General features: G+C 47.6%; 1 protein-coding gene across 7 annotated transcripts; it reads left to right on the forward strand.

Moving 5' to 3' along the window:
- Positions 1-24,307, forward strand: Hdac6 (histone deacetylase 6). Of its 7 annotated transcripts, none has more exons than XM_052745639.1 (29): positions 1-172; positions 892-1,011; positions 1,095-1,223; positions 1,548-1,636; positions 3,800-3,884; positions 3,983-4,023; positions 4,762-4,858; positions 5,003-5,100; positions 7,087-7,191; positions 7,312-7,380; positions 14,386-14,512; positions 14,607-14,672; positions 14,767-14,826; positions 14,892-14,981; positions 15,781-15,887; positions 15,974-16,041; positions 16,246-16,402; positions 16,489-16,617; positions 16,782-16,950; positions 17,121-17,254; positions 17,857-17,925; positions 18,045-18,237; positions 19,797-19,946; positions 21,683-21,857; positions 22,140-22,639; positions 22,721-22,822; positions 22,958-23,104; positions 23,519-23,647; positions 23,890-24,307. In XM_052745639.1, exons 1-29 carry the CDS (start codon positions 65-67, stop codon positions 23,956-23,958), a joined length of 3,582 nt encoding a protein of 1,193 aa, XP_052601599.1. In that variant the 5' UTR covers positions 1-64; the 3' UTR covers positions 23,959-24,307. The 7 variants fall into 7 exon arrangements, with proteins under 7 accessions (XP_052601599.1, XP_052601962.1, XP_052601622.1 ...); XM_052746002.1 differs by having other exon boundaries at positions 3-172; positions 23,519-23,651; XM_052745662.1 differs by having other exon boundaries at positions 6-172; positions 1,098-1,223.
- Positions 24,308-25,297: the final 990 nt, after the last annotated feature.

Here is a 25,297-nt window from a genome sequence, read left to right on the forward strand (position 1 = left end):
TGGGGACGGACTAGATCCGCGCTGTGGGCTGGTCGTGGGCGGGCAAATTAAAACGCTCAGCCCAATGGAAAAGAAGGGATCAGGTGCCCGGGGCCACACAGGTCGCCGGGAATTTGGCGGTGCTAGCCAAGGGCGGAGTTTGAGAAAGGGGCAGCGCTCCATGAGTAGAGCGGTAAGGATTGGCCAGCGTCGAAGGCCGGGCGGGAAGGAGGCGGAGGCTTGGGACTGGCGGAGGGAGCTTGAAGGGGGCGGAGGCTTGGTTCTGGCGGAGGGAGCTTGGTTAAACGGTAGGCATCGGAGAAGGGGGTGGGGTCTCATGGATTCCGCTCGAAAGGGGCTTCCCCTGAGCAGCGGGGCACGGTGAAAGGATCCGAGCCAGATCAGAGGCTGTGGAAGGTGCGAGTTCGGCCCGATAGGAGGTGGAATTAAGTGAGTCTTTAAGGGTGGTGCCGAGGCCGCCGCAGCCTGGCCTGGCGGACTAGAAGGGTCGGTGATTATCCAGGGAGATAGGCTGAAGGGGGCAGGTTGCAGAAGCCAAGCGTTCTGGGCGAGGATTAGAGGTATGAAAGGGTTTGGGGAGTAGAGGGGTGGGGGGGCGGTGATTGGAAAGGGCAGGTTTTAGAAGAGCCGGATTGAGCCTGAGGTTACCTTGTTTAGTGAAAAGGCAAGATGAGGAAAGAGACTCGTATAAAAGCAGCGAGGTCGAGGGGAACGGGCGAGACCAGGTTTCCTCGGTGGCAGAAGATGGCCTTGAGGGGCAGGGTTTAGAAGGCACGGGAATGGAACAGCGTGAAGGATGCGATCTAGAATAGGGGCGGGGCCTGGAAAGGGACAGGGATGTGGGTCCTCTGGACACTCCAGGGGCCTCACCGCCAGCTACACCCCTGCTAGAGCCGTGCCAGGGGCGAAGGCTCTTCAGCCATGACCTCCACCGGCCAAGATTCTTCTACCAGGCAGCGAAGGGGTAGGCACAATCCCCAGTCGCCCCCTCAAGACTCCAGCGCCACCTTGGTGAGGCCCCAGACCGACCCTGATGAGGGGGGAGGGAAAGGCAGCCAGCCATGTCCAGACTGATCCTTGTCTCTGATTGGCAGAAGCGAGGTGTTAAGAAGGGTACTGCACCCCACTCCAGCCCCAATCTAGCAGAGGTAAAGAAAAAAGGCAAAATGAAGAAGCTCAGCCAAGCAGTTGAAGAAGACCTGATCGCGGGGCTCCAAGAGCTGGTGAGAGAAGCCTGGCTGCAGATTGTCCTTTTTTTTTTTTTTTTTTTTTTTTTGTTTGTTTGTTTTTCCAGACAGGGTTTCTCTGTGTAGCTTTGCGCCTTTCCTGGAACTCGCTCTGTAGACCAGGCTGGCCTCGAACTCACAGAGATCCGCCTGCCTCTGCCTCCCGAGTGCTGGGATTAAAGGCGTGCGCCACCACCGCCCGGCTTAGATTGTCCTTCTTTACCAAACAAAACAATGATTTTCCCCATCCTGGACAGTATACCGTGTCCTCTCTGATTGGAGCCCTGAGTGAATCTGTGTTTCTTTTCTTTTCCCCTGCAGGATCTGAACCCTGAGACAAGAGTATTGGTTGGTACTGGATTGGTGTTTGATGAGCAGCTAAATGACTTCCACTGCCTTTGGGATGACAGGTGAGAGATGACCTCCAGATTGTCCCCAAAGTAGGAAATTTACACATTTGCCCCCCTCTCCCCCAAGCAAGAACGGATCTTTTGTTATTCTAGCTTGTAGTCTGGAAGCAGATGACTTAGGGAGGTAGGGATCGTTCTTGAAAGAGTTGTATTTTAAGCCAACACATACATGGAGTGTCTGCTGTGTGTCAAAGAGTTGGTGATATATGTGAACAAAGTAGAAAAGTCCCTTCTCAGCTGATTGGTGAGTATGAGGGGAGATCATTAAACAGCTGACAGCAGGATGAAGTTTTGAACAAAGACAGAGTGACTAGGAGTTCATGTGTTTTTTTTTTTGTTTTGAGACAGAATCTGACTCCATAGCCTAGGCTGTCCTGGAACTCACTATTTAGCCTAAGCTATCCTCAGACTTTTGATGATCTTCCTGTCTTAGCCTCCTGAGTGCTGAGATTACAGGCATGAGCTACCACACTTGGCTAGAAGTGTTTGTTTATTAGACGGCCCTGGACTAGTAGCTAGCCCACGGAGTCCCCGAGCCTTCCTTGAGGAAGAGACATTATGCTGAAATATACGTTGTATCTGCTCTACCTTTCAGAAGAATCTGCTTATTCTTTTTGGCTCTATGTTCAAAATATATTCCCTATCTGACCTCTCCTCACTGGTCCCCTGCTTCCAGCCTCCACACTGAAGCCTAAAAAATATGTTTGCGATGATGTTCCCTTTCTTAAAATACTTCAAGGGCAGAGCATTGCTCTTAAGGTAAAGTCTGAATTCTTTAGCCTGGCCTCCACGGTTCCACGTGATCTGGCTCCACATCACCGTTTGTGACCTATTCAGCCAGCCCTCATTTGCTTCAGTTCCCCTCACCCACTGTTCTTTCAGCATGCCAGGCCCCCTCTAGCCGAGAGGGTTCTTCACCCTTGGCTGATCCCTCCTCTTTCAACTTTCACAACTACTGGGATGCTCACGAAAGTCTTTGACTGGCCACTACCTTTCTCCCATCTGATCTTAGATATTTTACCAGCCTCTGCCATTGTCTGTTAATCATTTACACTGGTGTTTACAAATACAGTAGCTCTCTCCCCTCTCCTGACCTAAAACTAACTCGTGATGGCAAAAGGTTTCATTTATGGTCAACGTTTGTTGAGGGGTTAGAGATAAAGCAGTAACAAAGCTGCCTTCAAACGCCGTGAAGGGGAGTGGTAGAGCTGTCCAGAAGAACGGAGGCGGGAGGGAGAGTGAGGCTGGAGTAGAAGGGGGGCTTCCGTTTTCTTAAATCAACACCCAGGGAAGGCATTGCTGCCATTTGAATAAAAATACAACGGGGCCTTAAGGGAGTGAGCCATGGAGTCATTCTGGAACAGTGTCCTAGGCACAGGACATTGAAGCCCATGGGCCTGGCCGAAAGGTATGTGTTCAGTTGAAGACCAAGGAGACCACTGTAGGCGAAACAGAGTGAAAGAGGGGGCCTGTGGTAAGAAATAGGGTCAGAAAAAGGGTGCGGACAGGGTAGTGGATATTGTCAACCTATGACCTTGAAGCACAGCCCCTGGATGATGATGATGTGCTGGATACCTGTTCTACATGCCTATGACCTTGAACTACCTGCCCCTGGGGTGTAGCTGGGAGCTACCTTTAAGACCTGAGACCACACGTAGGCTGGTCTCTTTCCCCTGTGGGATTGGGTGGAGTGGACTGACTCAGGCAGCCAGAGCAGCAGAGGACAGTACCTCAGCCTTCCAGGACCCTGCAACGATTCTCCTATCCTGTTTAATGAGTTTTCTTTCCTAATAAATTCCTTTACCCTTTAAGCAGACGCCAGTGGATTTCTCACTCTAGGACAGATCTTTTTTTAGAGCCTTCTAGGTGTGATACAGATTTTGGCTTCTACTATGAATGGAGTAGGAGCTACAAAAGGGTTTTGAGTAGTAGAATTTTCACCACTGGCTGCTGCTGTGTACAGCAGGGACTGTTGGAGGAAAGTGTATGACTTCAGAAGTGACAAGAAGAAAGGCTGATGCCACAGGGAAGGGATGAGCAGCTGTGGGGGAGGGGTGTGGATGGGAGATGTGACTAGAGCAGATATGGTCCCTAGTGTCGTGCTTGTGTGTGTGTGTGTGTGTGTGTCAGTGTCAGTCAGTCACTGCATCTCTGCCTCCCTAGCTTCCCTGAATGCCCCGAGCGGCTCCATGCCATCAAGGAGCAGCTGATTCTGGAGAGCCTCCTGGACCGTTGTGTGTCTTTTCAGGTGAACTCCCGCCCCCGGCATGCGGGTGGTGGGCAGGGAACTGGCAGGACCTAGGCATGGCCTGTGCTCTAGCCCCTTTATCCCTTGTGTCTCCCCAGGCCCGGTTTGCTGAGAAGGAGGAGCTGATGTTGGTTCACAGGTGAAAACTTGGGAGTGGGGTTGGGCGGGGAGGAGGATGCTCTGGCCCAACCAGGAAAGAATCCATAGACTCCGTGGCCAGCCTTGGACAAGTCCCTGAGCCTCTCTGAATCTGTCATTGCTCAAAAAACCTAAGTTCCAGTTAGGTGTGATTACATGCCTATAATCCCATCACTTGGGACAGGAAAACAAGAGATTCAGGAATTCAAGACAGTCCACACCTACATAGCAGGTTCAGTCTGGGTTATGTGAGACCCTGTCTGAAAAAGCCTCCCACCCCCCCAAAGAAAAAAATCTTAGTTCTTCAGGACGGTCAATATGTTTGTCAGGTACCTGACAGCATCTTATAGATCCTAAGCCTGGGATAGGCTCGAGTTCTTATAATGTGGTTTGTTAACTGATGGTGGATGTCTGGCAGAGGGATCAGGAGGCTCCTAGGGGGCTGTAGGAACTCAGAGGAAGAGGCCTGGTACAGTGTGACTCACAGAAAACTAGCTTGGCAGAGTATCTGAGCTGAGCTCCAAAAGGCAGGGGTGGGGGGTGGGGTGGAGGGGTGGCCAGTGGGTCCAGCCGTGGAGCCGAAGTGGGCTAGAGAAGAAATAGGGATTGTGGCCTACATCTCCGCTGATCCCCTAGATTGACTGTGGGGGCCTGATTTGGCCAGAGGCCTGGTTTGTAGAAGGTGTGGCTGGGAGGGAGGATAGGGTTCTAAATCTTATCCCCTATCTCGTGTCCCTAGCCTGGAATACATTGATCTGATGGAAACAACCCAGTACATGAATGAAGGAGAACTTCGCATACTAGCAGGCACCTATGATTCAGTTTATCTGCATCCGGTATGCATGAGAACTGTGAGGCCAGGGTGTGGCAGCAATTCCGGGGTCTCCCATATCCATGCCAACCTCACTGTGGGAAAAAGAGGCTAAATAGATAGGATAGTCCTTTCTCATTCTTTCTCTCTGGCTCTCCACTGTCTCCAGAACTCATACTCATGTGCCTGCCTGGCCACAGGCTCTGTCCTCAGGCTGGTAGATGCGGTCCTGGGGGCTGAGATTCGGAATGGCATGGCCGTCATCAGGTAGGACTCAAGCTTTTGGCTTCTTAAATTTTTATTTCATTTTATTTGGGTTTTTTGAGACAGGATTCTTCTGTGTAGCCCTGGCTGTCCTGGAACTTGCTTTGTAGACCAGGCTGGCCTTGAACTCACAGATCCTCCTGCCTTTGCTTTTTGAGTGCTGGGATTAAAGGGTTGCACTACCACTGCCTGGCAGTTTCTTACATTTAAAAAGAAATCTTCCTACCTAGTGGTGTATGGAGGTCCATGTCTGTAATACCAGTACTTTGGAGGTGAATGTTGAAGGATCAGGAGTTCAAGGCTACCTTGAGCTATATAGTAAATTTGAGGCCAGCCTGGGCTACATAAGATACTTTCTCAAAAAAAAAAGTCTTTCCCTCAAATGTAAAATATGTTAACTTGGGTACTGTATGTTCATGTGGTTAAAGAGCGAAATGGTACAAAGGGGAGTTCAATAAAAATTCTCCTCTCTCCTCTCCTCGTGGCTGCACTCCTGAAAGGTAGTCATTGTAATCAGTAACTTGTGTCCTCTCACAGATAGTCTCATTAGTAAGTGATAAGTATCATAGTCCACTTATTCACAGGTACATATTTCTTTCCTATCTGGAACATCTCGAAATCCAGATGCAGCCAGTTCTATCGGAACATCTTGAAATCCAGATGCAGCCAACAAACTGTGACATCTCAGATTTTCGCCCAAAGCATTTTCTGTTTTGTTGTTGCCATGGAAAATCATAGCCTATCTTGCCACAGCCGACTCCCTAGTACTGATAAAATGCAGAAGCTAGCCTTTGTCCTCGCTCCCTTTTTAATCTCCAGGGGCAGTAAGCACACGATGCCCTTCCAAACTGCATTTTTTTTTCTTGCTTTTTCAAGACAGGGTTTCTTTGTGTAGCCTTGGCTGCCTGAGAACTAGCTCTGGCCTCGAATTCACAGAGATCCACCTGCCTCTGCTTCCTGAGTGCTGGGACTAAACGCGTGCATCACTAACGCCCAGCTTCTGTGTATTAAACAACAACAACAACAACTTAGATGTTTTTGAAAGCTTTCTCTTAACAGTGTATGGGTTATACCTGAGTGAGAATCCATTGTGAAATATACTTTCTAAGTTAGTCACTCTCATGCTGTTGGGCATTTTGCTTTTCAGTCATTTGCTGCTTCAAATACCATAGCAAATAACAGTGGCACATTTATGAACATAGCAATTTTTTTCCCAGAGCTGAGGACCAAACCCAGAGCCCCGCACTTGCTAGGCAAGCGCTCTACCACTGAGCTAAATCCCCAGTGCGAACATAGCAATGTTTACTACATAGTTTTCAGCTAAGACCATGTAGCAAAATGACTGGGTATGAGAAAGTATGTATGGACAACTAACTTCATGTTCTATTTTTTGAGACAGGAGCTCACTATATATCCCAGGCTGGCCTTGAACTATATAGATCCTCCTGCTTCAACATGTTCGAGTGCTAGTATTACAGGCATGTGCCACGATGCCAAATGCATGCATGGGTACATTTTCTCTCTCTCTCTCTCTCTCTCTCTCTCTCTCTCTCTCTCTCTCTCTCTCTCTCTCTCTCTGTCTGTCTCTCTGTCTCTCTCTGTTGATTTTTTTGTTTTGTTTTGAGACAGAATTTCACTGTATTGTATAGTTGTTTGTTTGTTTGTTTTCCAGACAGGGTTTCTCTGTGTAGTCCTGGCTGTCCTGGAACTCACTGTGTAGCCCAGGCTGGCCTTGAACTCACAGAGATCTGCCTGCCTCTGCCTCCCAAGTGATGGGATTAAAGGTGTGCACCACCACCGCCTGGCACGTGGATACATTTTAATGGTTGTGTTTAAATCTCCTTTGATGAGAGAGCATTGGATTGGGGGTTGCAAAGCTTCAGAGGCCACAGTTACTCAGTTGCTGGCAGATTGACAGAATCTATGCTGGAAGAATGGGGAGCGTGGGAGGAAGACTCCCAAATCTGTAGCCTTCCCTTTCTTGCTTAGGCCTCCTGGACACCATGCCCAGCGCAGTCTTATGGATGGGTATTGCATGTTCAACCATGTGGCTGTGGCTGCCCGCTATGCTCAAAAGAAGCACCGCATTCAGAGGTCAGCAGCAGATGATGGATGGAATGTGGGTAGCATGGAAGAGGGGTACCATGGTCTAGGTTCTTCCTCCCTGTTTCACTTGATCCCCTTGTACAGAGCTCTCCTCTCTCCTGCCCACAGGATTCTTATTGTGGATTGGGATGTGCACCATGGTCAAGGAACACAGTTCATCTTCGACCAGGACCCCAGGTATATCTCAAGTCCCACCTTAAATACTGGACTCCTAACTACTTCTGTGAGACCCAGCCATAGGTGTTAGGAAGGAGGGAAAGGCATTCACATTGAGTGAGTTGGCCTGGGATGAGGAAATATACTGCGTCCTGGTTGTCTGCTCTCTCCAAATTCTGAAGCAAGAACTACGGAGTTCCCATTTTACAGATGGTGAAACTGAACCATATGCAGAGTAGGAAATTAGTGTTATGCAGACAAGTGAAAGAGGTGGGATTTGACTTAAAAGTAATTGGAGATCTTGTTCAACAATTTACCCCTAAGCTGGAGTGGACCTCAAATTAATACTTTGTTTATTTTAACAGTACTTCAAACTATTTTTTAAAATTAAATAGGGGGCTGGCAAGATGGCTCAGCAGGTAAAGGTGATTGCCTAACAACCTGAGTTTGATCCCCAGAACCCACATGGTGGAAGGAGAGAATCAACTCCTACAAGTTGTCCTCTGACCTCCATATATACACCGTAGCATGCAAACACCCACACACATATACGCAGAAAATAAAAAGAAGTTGACAGTTCAGGTTTTAGCCTCATAGATTTTTATGTATACAGAGATATTCACTATTATTAATAATATACTACCAATGGGATAATTCTCCATATGTTCATTAGCAGCTTTATTTCATCTAACTGTATTGGGGACACATTTACCATGTTGACGCTACAAAAGCATCCTATTTTTTGTAAAGACTGTAGAGTATTTCATTGCATTCTTGTAGCTCTGGTCATTTAATCCTAGGACATTTAAGATACTTACTAGTTTTTGCTATTGTAGACAATTCTACTGTGAATAGTATTGTAAATACAGAATTTACATCTCTAGGTATAGCTGTATAATGAATTTCTAATAGTGGGTTGCTGAGTCAGGCAGATCGACATGCTTTAAGGTCTGGTGTATGCTGCCAGACTTTACCCCAGAAGGGTGCTAGTTTATCCTTCCTGGAGAAAATGATTAAGTGAAGCCAGGCGGTGATGGTGTACACCTTTGATCCCAGCGCTCGGGAGGCAGAGGCAGGTAGATCTCTGAGTTCAAGACCAGCCTGGGTCTATAGAGTGAATTCCAGGACAGACTCCAAAACTACACAGAGAAACCCTGTCTCAGAAGAAAAAAAAAAAAGAAAGAAAGAAGGAAGGAGGGAAGAAAGAAAGAAAATGGTTAAGTGTTTGCTACTAGGGGGTATTATATTGTAAATAGTAGTTGTTTTATCTGGCCGTCCATCCAATTTATTATATAGAATCCACTTGTGCTCTCGTGGCCCTTGGTCCTATCTTGATGCTTTGTTCTTTAAACGTTGCTTTACTATTTTCCAGCACTTGGTGCTGATGCCAGTTGTCTTTCTCACTTCTTTCTGAGTTGATCTGTTTTGCTCTCTGAAAGGCTTTAGGTTCTCCTCTTTTTGCCATCTGCTATCCCACGTGAACTCTAGGTCCTGTTAATGTCTCTTTAGCAGTGGGTTGACATTTTACATCTGCAGCCTACACCTTCTATCTTTGCACGTGGTTTTTTTTTGGGGGGGGGGGGCGCGGTTAAGACAGGATTTCTCTGTTTTGGCGCCTGTCCTGGATCTCACTCTGTAGCCCAGGCTGGCCTGGAACTCACAGAGATGCACCTGCCTCTGCTTCCCGAGTGCTGGGATTAAAGGCGTGCGCCACCACCGCATGGCTACATGTTCTTATATTACATCTTTGATAATAACTTTAGTTTCTCTGTCCTCTCAGACTCCTATTAGATTTTAAACCTCCTGGCTGGATCGTTTACGGAATTTTGTTTTGTTTTGATTTGACTTTTGAGACAGGGTCTCTAGCGCAGGCTGGCCTCTACTTCTGTATATAGCTGAGGATGACCTATTGTTTTTAAGTGGGGACAGGAGGTGTTTTCCTTTTACACTCCAGGGCCAGGGCAAGTATGTTGCTGTCTGGGATGAGAGTCCCTTGCCCTCTGCCCATGAAGTGCAGGGGTCTTAACTCTGCCTCTCCCACATGGATGCCAGGGAGGCCAAGACCTGTGCCACATCCACCTCCTCTAAACAGATCTCTTTTGTTTCTCTGCTACCTAGTTTTTCAAATGAAGGTTCATCTAGTCCACTTTATTCTTACAGTTTTATCTAATTTTCATTTCCCTTCTTTGCCTTTTCATTTTGACTTCCTGCTCCAAACCCTCAATCCTAAGGGATGGTCTGGATTTTTTTTTCAGTTTGAACTCTTCTTCCTCCTGCCCTGTGCCACCAGGCCTGGTTTCTAAGACACTAGAGGTCGAACCTAAGGTTTCATGCATGCTAGGCAAGCATTGTACAACTGAGCTACATCCCCAGCCCTGTGCGGCTTTTTAAAAATAAACCTTTATTTTTAAAAAATTTATGTATGTGGCTGTTTTACCTGCATGTATGTCTGTACCGTGTGCATGTCTAGTACCTTTGGAAGCCAAAAAAGGGCATTGGATTCCTTGGAACTTGATTTACAGTTGTGAGCTGTCTGTATGCTGAAACTCAAATGCAGGTCCTCTGGAAGAGCAAAAATCCCCTTAACTGCTGACATCTCTCCTCTCCTAGATGGCTTATTTCATGTTTTCTATCTCTTTTTACTTTTGCTCAGTGTCCTGAGTGGTGGCCTTAATTCTGTTTGTAAGTCCTCCCATTGAATTATGTACTCTGACTTTTTTCTTTTGAGATGAGATCTTACTGTGTAGCCCAAGCTGGCTTTGATCTTATTCTCTGCAGTCCAGGCTGGCCTCCAACCTGAGGTCCTCCTTTCTCAGCCTACCAAATGCTAAGACTGCAGGCATGTGCCACCCTCTCTAGCTAGACATTTTTTTGATCGGCACAAGCATTTTCTTTCTCTCTTGTTTTTATACCCTCTCGTTCCTGAGCTTGTTTTTATAGAATAAGAATTAGAGCTGGGCCTTGGTAGCACACGCCTTTAATCCCCCAGCACTTGGGAGGCAGAGGCTGGCAGATCTCTGAGTTCGAGGTCAGCCTGGTCTACAGAGCGAGTTCCAGGACAGCCAGGGCTACACAGAGCAACCCAGTCTTGAAAGAAACAAAGAATTAAAAGTACCTTAAGCTTTCTCCCATTCCATGTTATAGCTCTTCATTCCGAGGCTAACTGAATTATCTTCTTGGTTCTTCTCTTTTATATTGGTGCTTTTCCTCAAGTGTCTCCTTTTGGCTATTTATACCTCAAATTGAAGGGCTGTTCTTGAGGCCATCATGAGATTACTGTGCTGTGCTATTTGTAGATCTGTGTTCCTAAAAAGCATTTCCCCAGAATGGAAACAGGATGTCTGCTGATATAGATCTCAAGTTCAGGGACAGTGGGAAAAGATCCAGGCATTAGGTTGGACTTTGCAAATACCAGGGAAAAAAGAATGCCACTTTGGGGGAGGGGGTATAGAGTGCATTTTTTATTTAATTAATTTTATTTTTATGTGTATTCCTTAGTGTATGGATGTATACCATGGGTGTGCATGAGTCTGCAGATGTAAGAAGAGGGAGTCAGATCCCCTGGAACTAGAGCTAAAGGCAATTGTGAACTGCCATGGGGGTGCTGGGAACTGAACCGGGGTCCTCTGCAAGAGCAGTAAGTGCTCTTAACCTCTGAGCCATCTCTGCAGCCCCCAGCATCTCTTTTTATAATCCTCAGCCTTGATAAAGGTGTGTGTCAGATTCCCTGGAACTGTACAGGTGTGCAGACAGGTGTGAGCTGCCGTGTGGGTGCTGGGATTTGAACCTAGACCCTCTGGAAGAGCAGCCAGTGCTCTTTTACCACTGAGTCATCTCTCCAGCTCCTCACTTCATTTTCTAATCTTTAATCTCTGGCTCTTTCTGTCATCTCTACTATTTTAACACTTAACTAATTCTTCTGTTTTATCTTTTTAAATTTCTTCCACTTGTGTTCTTTATTTTGTTTGTTTGTGGCAACCTGGGTTAAATGCTTCAGCATTAATAAGCCAGTTTATTTCATCCATATCTACACCCTCTACTCTAATCCTGGATTATTTCTGCATAAATTCTCGAATGTATCTTTTAAAATTAGGGATTCATTTTTAGCAAACATATTACTCATTGGAGGTATAGCTCAGTGGTAGAACTGTTTCTTACAGTTTGGGTTTAGCTTCCCTCCCCAGCATTTTAAAAAAAGCATGAACCTCAGTATCATGTCTGAGAAAATGAGTAAGACTTGAATAAGCCTTTTGGGGGTGTGGGGTAAAATATAGTCTCATTATGTAACCTAAATTATCCTTAAAGTCTCAATCCCCCTGCCTCAGCCTCCGGAGTGCTGAGATTATATATATATGCATTGCTATGGCTGGCACCTCTACTGTCCTTTGCATGGGGTGTCAGAAAGGTAGAGAGTAAACCTGTTCTATCAGTCCACTGTTATACTTGAAGTTGGTGGAACTCACTGTACAATATCCTTTTGGAGTCTGAGGATGGCTCAGTCAGTAAATCGCTTCTGAGGACCTGACTTTGATCCTCAGAACCCATATTTTAAAAAGCCAGAGTGATGGTACACACTTACAATCCCAAGTAGTGGAGTGGCAGAGACAGGCAGATCCCTGGGGCTCAGTGACCAGCAAACCTAACCTACTTGATGAGCTCTAAGCCAATGAAAGACCCTATCACAAAAAACAAGGTGGATGATTCTGGAGTAACAACACCAAAGGTTGTCCTTTGTCTTTTACATGACACATATACATATGAATACACATACACACATCTACTGGGCTGTGTAAAGCCCTCAATTCAATACATAGCAGCATACACACACACACAATCAATCAATCAATAAAAATAAAATCCTCTTCTGTTTACTCTATAAACCTAGTTTCCTTGGATGCTACTTGTTTGTCTTTTGAGACAGGGTCTCACTGTGTATGTAGCCTTGGCTACTCACTCTGTAGACCAGGCTGGCCTTGAACTTACAGAGATCTACCTGCCTCTGCTTCCCAAGTACGAGGATCACAGCATGCACCACCACACTTGATGAGTGCTGTTTTCTGTTCTCTGACTGAGAGCTGTTGGGGAGCTGGGTTTCTTCAAGTCTTCGCTTATTTATTCCCCCGAGGAAAATTCTTACTCTCCTCTACTCATTACTTTGCTGAAGGTTTAAAGCCAAGATTTACATGTCAGTGTCAGAAATTTTAAAATAATATAATTAAGCAAACAAAACTAAATAATCCAGACTGGGCATGGTGGTTCTCTGTGAGTTCAAGGCCAGCCTAGTCTACATAACAAGCTGTAGACCAGCCAGAGCTACATAATAGAAACCCTGTATCAAAACCAAAACAAAGAATCATCCTCTACCCACTCAAGACCAGCGCTTTATTGTTGTTGTTCTTCTCTCATATGTTCCATCCTGACAGCAGTTTCCCCTCCTGCCACTCCTCTCCATCCTGCCCCCCACACTTCCCCTCTCCCCCAGATCCACTCCTGTTTCCCTTCAGAAAAGAGCAGGCCTCCCAGGGGTATCAACCGAACACAGCATAACAAGATGCAATAAGACTAGGCACAAACCGTCATACCAAGGCTGGATCAGGTAACCCAGTAGGAGGAAAAGGGCCCCATGAGTAGGCAAAAGAGTCAGACAGCCCAACTCCCACTGTTAGGAGCCCCACAAGAACACCACGCTAAACAACTACAGCGTATATACAGAGGACCTAGCATGGACCCATGCAGGTTAAAGCTTTTTACGGGGATTTCATTCCCCAATTCCAAGATACTTTTAATCATTTTTAAGTATTATTTTTATATCCTTTAAATTTCACAGCTATATTATCAACATATATGAAGATATCTTTCTTGAATTAGTCTAGATTCTTTGCTCACCCCTATTTTTTCATTTCCCATAAAAAGGAGGCGGGTAGGATACTGCCTCAGACTACTGGAACAAGGCACGGTGTAGTTGATCAGATAGAGGGTAACTGGATAGACAGATGGACAGATAAATGATAGATTATTCATTTTTCCCCAAGCAGAGTTAACCCCCCAGCCCTCTGCTTTCTGTTGGAATCTGTCCATCATGTTCTTTTAGTCTCAACCTGAATATCATGCCTTTTTAGCTAGAATCTGTTCATCGTGTCTTTTCACCCAGAACATGTACATATGTCCTCTCTGTCTGAGCCTACAGATTTTACCTTTTTAGTCAGAACCTGCACATTGTGGCTTTTCAGCATCAGTTTTGTGTCGTGGTCCTTCTTACCCCTGTGGGCACTTTCTCATCTATGAAATAGAAGTAGTAGAGATGGCTTTGTGAAGTATTAAGGAAAAAAGACTGTCCTCACTGACTTTATGGCAGCCTCAGACACCATCCTTCACTTTAGCTCCACACACACAAAACCAAGCCCTGTCCTTCCTCATTACTGGCCTCTGCATCTCTCCACTTCTTTCCGTGGAATCTCGAAGTTCCCCAGCATGGACTTGATGAGACTCTTTACAGCCCTGGCTGGCTTGTGCAGATACGTTCCCGTAAGACCCCCATGGACCTCCAGTATTCAGTGGTGTTATTACCTTGGGATGATAACACTGTGGGGAGCAGTGAGAAGACATGACTAGCCTCATAGGGTCATCATTGCTCAGGTTCCTGGGTCGACTCAGTAGCTCGTGAGACCTTAGACTTGAGTCTAAAATTGGGTGGACACTGACAGAAGGGTTCCTGTCGGAGATCAATGAATATGTAGAAAAAAGGGGTAAACCACTGGGAGAGGAGTAATGAATGGGAAAAGGAATAAGTTGGTGAATGAGTAGGAGGGTAAATTAATGGAAAAATTAAGAGTATAGATTGAGAATCGGAAAAACTTATGAGCAAGAGAATGAGTTGAGTAGTTGGTAAAAAACAACTTGAATAAATCCCTGCAGCTGTAGGTTGGGAGCCTTAAGTTTGACTCTTCAATTCCCTAATTTTTTCTATGCTAGGGGTTGAGTTAACACATACTATGCAACTCTCAACATTTCTTTCTCTGCCTCTAGTGTCCTGTATTTCTCCATCCACCGATATGAGCAGGGTCGGTTCTGGCCCCACCTTAAGGCTTCTAACTGGTCCACTACAGGTTTTGGCCAAGGCCAAGGATATACCATCAATGTACCTTGGAACCAGGTCAGTGTCTTCTCACCTAAAATGAGCCTAGCCTTGCCCTCCCACGGGCTCAAGAAAGGTGACTGACTGTTGTATCACGTTTCTGTGTCTGTAGGTGGGGATGCGGGATGCTGACTACATTGCTGCTTTCCTGAACATCCTGCTGCCAGTTGCCTTTGAGGTCTTGGAGATCCAGGAAATTTGAGGGTGGGGGGCAACACTGAGGGGTGACCTGTGAAGGTGGGTGTTCTCACATAGTCTGTTCCCTTCCCCAGTTTCAGCCTCAGCTGGTCCTGGTGGCTGCTGGATTTGATGCCCTCCAAGGAGACCCCAAGGTAAGGCAAGTTCTCCGGGTGTTAGGTAGGCAAAGGGAAGTACACTGAGCTTCATGTTCCCGCAGGGAGAGATGGCTACCACTCCACCAGGCTTTGCCCACCTAACGCATTTGCTCATGGGTCTGGCAGGAGGCAAGTTGATTCTGTCTCTGGAGGTGAGTAACTCACTTTCATCTAACCCTGGAGGTCCTAAAGGACTTAGAATGTTTATATTTGTTTATTTATTGTTTGTGTGTACATGTACATACACTATGCGCATGTACCATGATGTGTGTGGAGGTCAGAAGACAACATGTGAGAGTTGGCTCTCTCCTTCCACCATGTAGATTCTTTTTGGGGATTGAACTCAGGTTATCAGGCTTGGTGGCAAGCCCTCTTATCCTCTGATCCATCTCACTGGCCCACTTGAAGGCTTAAGAACAGATCTTTGGGCCTTGGAGATGGAGTTACAAGGTAGAATGCTTAGCTGATATATGCAAGGGGTTCCATTCTCAGTACCACTAAAAACAGAACAAGAGTTTTCTTCCTGGAGGCTGAAGAGATGTCTAGTGGTTGAGAGCACTTGCTGCTCTTGCAGAGACCCTGGTTCGATTCCAGCTTGCTGTTTGCAACTGTCCATAACTCCAGTTCTTGGGGATCTAACAGGCACACACGTGGTACACATACACACATGCAGGCAGAACATTCATAATCATAAATAATTGATTCTTGAAATTTTTTCATGGGACTTTTTTTGTAAAGTTGTTCCTTGCTCAGCCTTACTACTTCATAATTCTTTGTGCCTCTGCTAATCACTTTACATCATTGTCCAGTGAGTTAAATGAAGTCACCCTCTAAATTTCTTGTTGCTTGACATATAGTATGTACCCGAATAATGTTGCTGTTATCAGTATCAGTATATTCCTTGGTAATATCTGGCCCTCTGTTTGCCTCCCCCAACAACTCCTTCCCCAGGGTGGCTATAACCTCCATGCCCTGGCTAAGGGTGTCAGTGCATCACTCCACACTCTTCTTGGAGACCCTTGCCCCATGCTGGAGTCCCCTGGTGCACCTTGCGCAAGGTGAGCCAGGGGAAATGGGGAAATGGAGAGCCCTTATTACCTGCCTGGGGGCCATTTTATCACATACCTGCTTCCACCACCCCCAGTGCCCGGACTTCTATCTCCTGCACTCTAGAAGCCCTTGAACCCTTCTGGGAGATCCTTGCGGGATCAGGTAGGAGGTGGGGAATGGGCATGATCAGCATCAGACGTGGAATGAGCAACTGGGGATATTCTCTTCCAGATCCCCTCTTGCTTTCCTGGGATGCCTTGGTGGGGAGGGCCGTGTGGGTTTTAGGCCTTTTGTCTGGGCCACATTTGTCTCAGAATATGATGGGATCCAGACTCAGGAAGTCAGGTGATCTGAGCCCCTCTTTAGTCGAGCCCCAGGAGGAAGATGAAGTGGAAGAAGAGGAAGATGAGGAAGGCCGCTGGGAGACTGCCGCACTACCACTGGATGCATGGCCAGCGCTGCAGGAACGCACTGGGCTGGTCTATGACGAAAAAATGATGAGCCACTGCAACCTGTGGGACAAGTATGTGTTCAAGGGCGGGGGTGAGTGATGGTTGATCACTCACCTCAGTCACTACACCCCCAGCTCTCGTTTTCCCCCACCACTAGTCATCATCCTGAGACACCTCAGCGCATCTTACGGATCATGTGCCACCTAGAGGAGCTGGGCCTTGCATCACGCTGCCTCATCCTGCCTGTGCGGCCTGCCATGGATGCTGAGCTTCTTACCTGCCACAGGTCAGACCCTGTGCCAGGGGTAGGTCAGGTGCAGGACTATAGGGAAGTTCTAGGAGTAGGGCCTGGGGCTCTACTCCATGGTGGGTGGAGCTACTGCCCACCTAGAGAGGTCTAAGACCTTACCTGGGGATGAGCTTGTGGCTCATTGTTCTCTGTGTCTCCAGCGCCGAGTACGTCGAGCGTATCCGGGCCACAGAAAAGATGAAAACCCGGGAGCTGCACCGTGAAGGTGCCAGCTTTGACTCCATCTACATCTGCCCCAGCACTTTCACCTGTGCCCAGCTTGCTGCAGGCGCCGCCTGCCGCCTGGTGGAAGCTGTGCTTTCAGGAGAGGTACGTCTTCTTGGGGTGCCAGGGCAGTTTGGCTGAAGAGATGAGGTCCTAAGGAAATAGAAAGAGAGCACTCCCTGCCCCTCCTTAGGAGGACAGAGGCAGTGGGAGAGTCTCTGCTGGGAAAGGACAGGAGTGAGGGCCAGGGTCTTACCTACTGCTCCTCTCCACAGGTTTTGAATGGCATTGCCATAGTGCGCCCTCCGGGACACCATGCAGAACCAGATGCTGCCTGTGGTTTCTGCTTTTTCAACTCTGTGGCTGTGGCTGCTCGCCATGCCCAAGCCATTGCTGGACGTGCCCTGCGGTGAGGGCTGCCCAGAGACCCCAAAACCCAATCTTTGAAGGAACCTGGACACTCCTCCCCCCATTCAGTCTCACTTGGCAGATCCATGGTACAGTCCCAGGAGCTTTTGTAGAAACAAGCAAGGGTCCACTGGACAGCACTTGACTACAAAAGAGGCAGAAGGGCTGTGTTAGTAGTGTCACCAGATCATGTCATCTAGATGCTTAATAAACTAGGATCTAGGATATGACACCAACATTCCTGATCCTTAACAGGTCATTCCAACAAAGCCCAAGCCCAGGCTCCAGGTACTTACTCCAAAAGACTTAGGGTTTGGCATGTGACATTAGCCAACCAGGCCTGGAGCCCTGTTCCCTAGTCAGTCCTCAGAAGAATCTAGGACCTAGCCTCAAGTACTTGTTTAGGCCCATAGAAAAGCCCTTGGAAACCAAGGTTGGGCCTTCAGTCTTAAAATGATGGCCAATGCTTTCTCAAGATACCCATGGTCCTACTACCCAGCACCAAATGCTTCCGAAGACCCCAGGAGTCTAGCTAGGCATAGCCCTCCTTCTCCTAGGGCTAAATGTCTTAGGCTGCTAAAAGGAGCTATTTCTCTCCCCCAGGATCCTGATCGTGGATTGGGATGTTCATCATGGTAATGGAACTCAGCACATGTTTGAAGATGACCCCAGGTGAGAGATGGGACTATTAGCAAGAGATGGTGTGGGAGGGTGCTAAACCATCCTTGCAGGAATGTTTGTAGCCCCCAACTTGTCACGGCCCCTTTCTCATCCTGTCCTCTCCCTGGCAGTGTGTTATACGTGTCCCTGCACCGGTACGACCGTGGCACTTTCTTCCCCATGGGGGACGAGGGTGCCAGTAGCCAAGTAGGCCGAGCTGCCGGTATAGGCTTCACTGTCAATGTGCCCTGGAATGGGCCCCGCATGGGTGACGCTGACTACCTGATTACTTGGTATCGTCTGGTACTTCCCATCGCCTATGAGGTAAGGCTCATGTGACATCTGTGTAGGTGGCAGCACCTATCTGCCTCCTCAGCATGTGTGTTTGACTACCAGGTAACTGATCATATGATGGCTGTTGGGACAGGGGTGGCAGTGATAGCCTTATGTATCTGTCTGACCATGTACATATGGCTGCATGTGAATGGCCTCTCTATGACATTTTATATGGGAACAACTGTCTTGGCTGTATGTAAATGCGTGTGTGTGTCTCCTGGATATGTCTGCCATCATGATTGCATGGTTATAAGGGTATCTGCAAGAGATGCTGTCTGTGGAACTGTGTGTACAAGGGAAGCAGGAGATTGGATACATGTGTGTAATGTTGCACAGTGGCTGTCATCTTCTTTCTGTATGTGATAGATGTGATGCTGGATGCTGCTGTCTTGTGATGACTCGAGAGAGACCTTCGAATGTGGGGGGCGTAGTGAGATAATCATCCATGTCTGTTTGACTGGGTCCAGATGTCTCTGTGTTGGCTCTCTCCAAGTGCTCCAACTCAGGGGTAACCTAGCTGTGTGTGAGCTGGGGGCCGGCCAGTGGCATGTGTGGGACTGACTCACTGAGGACATAAGTCTACAAGTCTGGCCTTAGGAGTGTGCTTTTAGATCTGCATGCATGTGACCATGCACAGGTGGCAGTCACTACCCTTTATGTGTCTGCAGCCGTGTGCAAGCGATTGCCTCCTGTGGGCACGAACAGAGTGTGTCTAACCATTATAACTGTGGTGGCTATATGTACATCATTGTGGCTATGCAGGAGTGGCTGTGTATTTTTGTCCCCAGGAGAAACCAAGTATATGTGTGTGACTGGTGTGGTTTGCAGTCCTGCCAGTGTGGGGTTGTAAGATTGGAAGTTGGGGTGTATGACACTCGTATTAGTATATATTATGTGTATAAAAGCCTGCGTCATGTGCATGTGTGTCCCATGTTTGACCCTTGTTGTGTGTGAGAGAGAGGACATGGCTCTGTCTCCATTTCTCTTCTCACTGTCTCTTACCAGCTGAGTCTCCATTTATCCTTGTCTCTGTGACCCATAGCTATCCCATGACTATCTCAGGCCCCCTTCTGTCAGTTTGTAGCGGGTCTCCAATATCCTTTTTCAGCTTTTATTTATGTTATGTGTTTGGGTGTTTTGCCTGCATATATATCTATGTACCACATGCATGCCTGGTGCCCATGGAAACCAGAAAAGGGCATCAAAGCCCCTGGGACTGGAGTTGCAGACAGTTGTGAACTGCCATATGGGTGCTGGGAATTGAACCCTAGTCCTGGAAAAGCAGCCAGCTCTGAACTGCTGAGCCATCTCTCCAGCCCCTGTCTCCCAACATATCTTGAGTTTCTGGTGGGTATACCCTTGTCTCTGACAGGCTGTCCATGTCTGTTTCTCCTGGTTTCCCTGTCTTCTGCTCCTTCTTTTCAGATCTGTGTTCTCACATCCTCTGCTTTCTGACTTACATTTCCATGCCTTCGTTTGTCCTTGTTTCCATCACTTGCTGCCACCCAAGCCTTGATGCCCGTGTTTCTCTTCTCTCCTTACTGCAGTTTAACCCAGAACTGGTGCTGGTTTCAGCTGGCTTTGATGCTGCACAAGGGGACCCGCTGGGTGGCTGCCAAGTGACACCTGAGGGTTATGCCCACCTTACTCACCTGCTGATGGGCCTTGCCAATGGCCGCATTATCCTTGTCCTAGAGGTAACTCTCTTGATCCCTCTTGTCAAGGTGGGAGGGCAGCTGGGAGGAGGTGACTATGTCAGTCTTTCCAGTTTAGTTGTCAAAACAGCACTGTGAGGTAGAGTCTGTTCAGCTCATTTTCCTCTCAAGGTCAGAGGAACGAGCGGGTTGTGGTGGCACAAACCTATAATCCCAGCACTTGAGAGGAGGAGGCAGGAGGATCAGGGTCATCCTCAGGTACATATCAAGTTTGAGGCCAGCCTGGGCTACATGAAACCCTGTTTCAACCCCCCCCCCCATAAAAACACATCAGAGAATGGATTGGAATAGTAACTAGTCTGAGGCCACTTATTTAATAATGGCAGAATTGAGACTTGAACATTTGGCTCTGGAGGTCTGCTTTTCACCACATCTGAATTGCTCCTAACATGTTAGAGAGACAGAGTAAATTCACTGACCTTTTGTAAGTAACGGGTGCCCCCACCCCTGTGCCTGGGTTTCCTGATCTACAGATGGGGCCGGCTAATTATGGAGGCATTCCTGGCATACAGTGTGCACTGTAAAGATGCTCTGTCTTCCTGCTGTTACATCTTTTTTTTTTTCTTTTTTTTCCATATGTAATAATTTATCTTTTTTTATTTTTTTAATGCCGAATGCGGTTTATTGAAGGAGGGAGGAGGTCTTAAATACAGGCTTACAGCACAATGGGAGAACCCCGGAGGGCAGAAGTTCGCTACCGATGTTTTATAATCTTGCATCTAAGCTGTTAGCGCCCATTATGCAGGATACACAGACAAGGAACTTCCCTTAAGCATTCAGGAGGACTGCTGTTACATCTTTCAGACAGTAACTTAACCCTCGCAGCAAACTTGGGTGCTGTCTTCAGAGATGAGGACAGTAAGTCACAGAGAATTTAACTGGCTTACAAAATGTCCCACTTGTGGCTTGCCCAGGACTGCTTATGGAAGGTTAAGGGTATTGGTTAGGAACATGAACTAGTAGTTCAGTGGTAGAACATGTCATGTCTGGCATGTACCAAGGGCCCAGGCTCAATTCCTTGGTGATATTAGCAACAACGTGGACTATTTTGTCAGCGCACATTTAAATACCAGCACTGCTTCTTCAGTTGCTGCGACCTCCAACAAGTCTTCTAACTGCGCTGGGCCTTGGCTCCCTTATGTATAAAAAGAGGAGAAACAGGTTTGATCAAGTAGGAAAGAGTTCAGGTTAGGGGATCATACAGAAAGAATATTAGTTGTTCCTGTCCCAGGTCACAAGAGGAACTCTTGGATCTGCCATGTATGTGCACTTGTGTGGGTCAAATCTGTGTTTTATATGATGTGTGGCCAAGGGTTCCTGGACAGTGTGAAGACAGATATGGAATGAGGGCATGTTTCTGTACAGATTGAGCATCTGTCATTGTGAGGATTGTGTTAACATGCATAAAATATTTAAAATAGGGTCTAGCCCACAGCAAATAGTAAATGTAAGCTATTGTTTATTAATACTATTACCAGTGTTGTTATTATTATCTTGCACTTGACAGCACAGTTTACATTCCCCCAACAACCACCTCACAGTGAGTACTGCCCATTGTACAAATGTGTGTTACACTCATTTGTTCCTGGTTCTGCCCTGCACTCTATAGACTTTTAGTACCCTAGAACAAGGAGGAGAACCAATTAGAGAGCCAGGATAGCTAACCCTCCAGATTCCCTGATGGACCCTCATTGTACTCTTCCTTCTCTTTTACAAAGGGTGGCTACAACTTGGCATCCATCTCTGAATCTATGGCTGCCTGCACCCATTCCCTCCTTGGAGACCCACCACCCCCGCTTACCTTGCTGCGACCCCCACAGCCAGGAGCCCTGGCCTCAATCAACGAGACCATCCAAGTCCATCGCAAATACTGGCGCAGTTTGCGGATGATGAGTGAGTGACCGGGCGGTGGTGGGACAGGCCTTTAATCCCGGCACTCGGGAGGTAAAGGCAGGCAGATAGATCTCTGTGAGTTCAAGGCCAGCCTGGTCTACAGCCAAGGCTGTACAGAGAAACCTGTCTCGAAGAACCTAAAAAAGGGGAAAAAAGAAAGAAAAGAAAAGAAGAGAGAAAGAAACTGAAAACTATAAGGGAATTCAATTCAAAGAAGGGAGGGAGGATTAGAGGCAGAAAGGGGGTGGTATCCACACTCAAGTATCTTTTCCATCGTTCCAGAGACGGAAGACAGGGAAGAATGCTCCAGTTCTAAGCCTGTCTTCAAGAAGCTGCCCAAAGCGACCAGTCCTGTGTCAGCTAAGGGAACGACCACACCAAAAGGAAAGGTTCCAGAAGCAGGCCCAAGGAAGACTACGTTATCTGCAAAAGAATGTACTCTAGGCCATACTAAATCAAAGACAGCTAAGGCAGTGCTTGTTCAGGGCCAGTCCCCAGAACAAGCTGCTAGCGGAGCTCCACCGGACCAGGCCACCTCAAAGGAGACCGAGGGAGAAACCGCAGTGGACCAGCGTGCCTCAGCAGCAACCACACATGTACCTGATCAGACCACCTCAGAGGAGGCTGCGGGAGAAGAAACTGAGCCAATTGGGACCCCTCCAGCCTCCTGTAGAGACAAAGAGAGCACAGAAGCTTCACCTGTGCAGGGAGCCGCAGCCCAGCAGTCCCCTGAGCAGCTGACTGGGAGTCTGAGCAGTTCGGAAGTAAGCGGTGGCGCTCAGGTAAAGCCTGGCACACCCAGGAAGAGGGTAGAAAGGGCAAGAAGTGGGCATTCTCAGCTACATCCTTCCTTCTGTGTCTAGGAGGCCCCTGAAGCCGAGGAGGGCCTACTAGGAGAAGCAGCTGGAGGTCAGAGCATGAACAGCTTGATGCTGACACAGGCATTTGGGAACTTCAGTGGCCAGGTGAGTTCAGGCAGAGCCTGGGGTTATGGCTGCTGCTGCTGCTGCTGCCTTGGCTATCCGGCCTCCAGATGGAGCATGTGATGTTCGTGGAGAGGTGGAATCCTTTACTTACTCAGTTTTACCTACCCACTCTAGGATGTATTTTATGCTGTGACCCCACTATCCTGGTGTCCCCATTTGACGGCAGTGTGCCCCATTCCTGCAGAAGGCCTAGATGTGGCCCAACCATGTGAGACCTGTGGAACGGTCCAGGAGAACTGGGTGTGCCTGACTTGCTATCAGGTATGGAACAAAAGAAGGGTATGGGTAGAGGTTGGCCCAGCAGCAAACTTCAGCCGGTGCCAGGCAACCCTCACTCGCTCTTTCTTTCTTTCTTTCTTTCTTTCTCTCTCTCTCTCTCTCTCTCTCTCTCTCTCTCTCTTTCTTTCTTTCTCTTTCTTTCTCTCTCTCTCTTTCCTTCTTTCCTTCCTCCCTCCCTCCCTTCCTTCCTTCTTTCTTTCTTTCCTTCCTACCTTATTTATTTATTTAGGTTTTTGGCTTTTGATTTTTCGAGACAGGGTTTCTCTGTGTAGCTTTGCGCCTGTCCTGGATCTCACACTGTAGACCAGGCTGGCCTCGAACTTACAGAGATCCACCTGCCTCTGCCTCCCGAGGCGTGCGCCACCATCCGGCTGAACCCTCCCTTTTCAACCTCAGGTGTACTGCAGTCGTTACGTCAACTCCCATATGGTCCACCACCACGAAGCTTCGGAACACCCACTAGTCCTCAGCTGTGTTGACCTGTCCACCTGGTGTTATCACTGTCAGGCTTATGTCCACCACCAGGTGAGCCTGGGCAGGGGGTTTAACCAATGCACACTGAGCCCGGTCCCTCCCCACCCCATATCCCTTCTGTCCTTTGGTAAGAGGAGAACACAGACTCCTTGCATGGCTGCCCCATGGGTGTTTGCAGGAGTGTGAGTAGTCCGTGAGACACGGCCGTTAAGGGCTACAGTGGCGACCGCCTCTTCGTGACCGCAATAGAGCCACCTTCACTTTTACCTACTGTGTCCTTGCTTCTTCCTCAGGATCTCCAGGAGGTGAAGAGCGCTGCCCACCAGAACAAGTTTGGGGAGGACATACCCCACTCACACTAAGTCCCAGAACCTGCTGCTGCCTGTTTGCCTTCTGAGGCCTTAGACAGAGCAGCTTAGTTCACTGCAGCCTGTACCTTGGATGAGGGTGGCCTCACTTAAACCCATCCCTGAATATCCTTTGCAAGGTGCTTGTTTAAGTGCAAATCCTTTTAAAAAGACTATGATGTTCGGTTGTAGCTCTGCCCCTGCTCACTGCCTGCTCGAGGAACACCACTGTTCTACCCCAGAAGGAAAGAGGGACAACTTAGTAGCCCTAAGAAGGAGCTGCAATCACCAGGATGACATTGAAGGGCACAACTGGCAGCTACAGCAGCCTTGCATATTTAATAAAGTTTAAGTTGTTACAAAACCTGAAGAAAGCTGTTTTTAATTTGGAAAAACCCCTCATTCCCAGCCAGCACAACTGGAGGAAGGGAGGGAAGAAGAAATTGGTTGGGGGGGGGGGTCTTCATCAAGTCAACTGTCCATCCAGCGCCCCCCAAATCTAACTAAAATGGAAGCAGGCAGCTAGATCGGCTCCACTGGGAATGAACTAATAGAACTCCTGAGAAAATGATTGCCCATTATAGAAATAGGAGTCTGACTAGGCATGGTGGCACAAGCCTTTTATCCCCAAACTTGGGAGGCAGAGGCAGGTGGAGCTCTGAGTTCAAGGCCAGCCTGGTCTACATAGCAGAGTTCTAGGCCAGTCAGAACTACTAAAGACAAAGACAGAGGGTCTCAGCCTATCCCAGCTGAATTCTAGGGTGAGAAGACATGAAAACTGTCAGGAAGTAGCCTCGTGGGCTTTTTTGCCCATCTATCTCATTGAGGATAAGGTTCAATTTTAACTTGGACGTAGTGGGTATGGGTGGCATCCTGAGTTGAATAACTGGAGGATTTTCTGGAGTTTTATTCCACATCTGAAAATTGCTTTGGCTGATGGTTTAGGAATTTTGTTCATTGCCACCTTCTGATTCCAGAGACTCACCTACTCAAAAAGAAGAAAAGGGCAGCTCTTTCCCCCCCACCCCCTTTTTAGATAGGCTCTCATATAACAGGCTGACTTCAGACTCTGACCCTGTACATCCTTTTAAATTTTCTTTTTTTTTTTTAAAGATTTATTTACTTATTATGTATACAGTGTTATGTCTGCAGGCCAGAAGAGGGCACCAGATCTCATTACAGATGGTTGTGAGCCACCATGTGGTTGCTGGGAATTGAACTCGGGACCTCTGGAAGAGCAGTCAGTGCTCTTAACCTCTGAGCCATCTCTCCAGCCCCCTAAATTTTATTTTTGTATGAGTGTTTTGTCTGCATGTATGTCTCTGCACCATGTGCATGTCTGGTACCACAGAGG

Source organism: Peromyscus californicus, unplaced genomic scaffold, assembly GCF_007827085.1.
Source record: "Peromyscus californicus insignis strain IS unplaced genomic scaffold, ASM782708v3 Scaffold_10__1_contigs__length_136768540, whole genome shotgun sequence".
NCBI lineage: Eukaryota > Metazoa > Chordata > Mammalia > Rodentia > Cricetidae > Peromyscus > Peromyscus californicus.

Bases quoted from the DNA above. Each gene is read 5' to 3' on its own strand.
- Hdac6 (XM_052746002.1), top strand. From the start codon at position 65: ATGGAAAAGAAGGGATCAGGTGCCCGGGGCCACACAGGTCGCCGGGAA. The intron at 18,238-19,796 runs GTAAGGCTCATG...TCCTTACTGCAG, and splicing joins TACTTCCCATCGCCTATGAG to TTTAACCCAGAACTGGTGCT. The intron at 23,105-23,518 runs GTATGGAACAAA...TTTCAACCTCAG, and splicing joins TGTGCCTGACTTGCTATCAG to GTGTACTGCAGTCGTTACGT.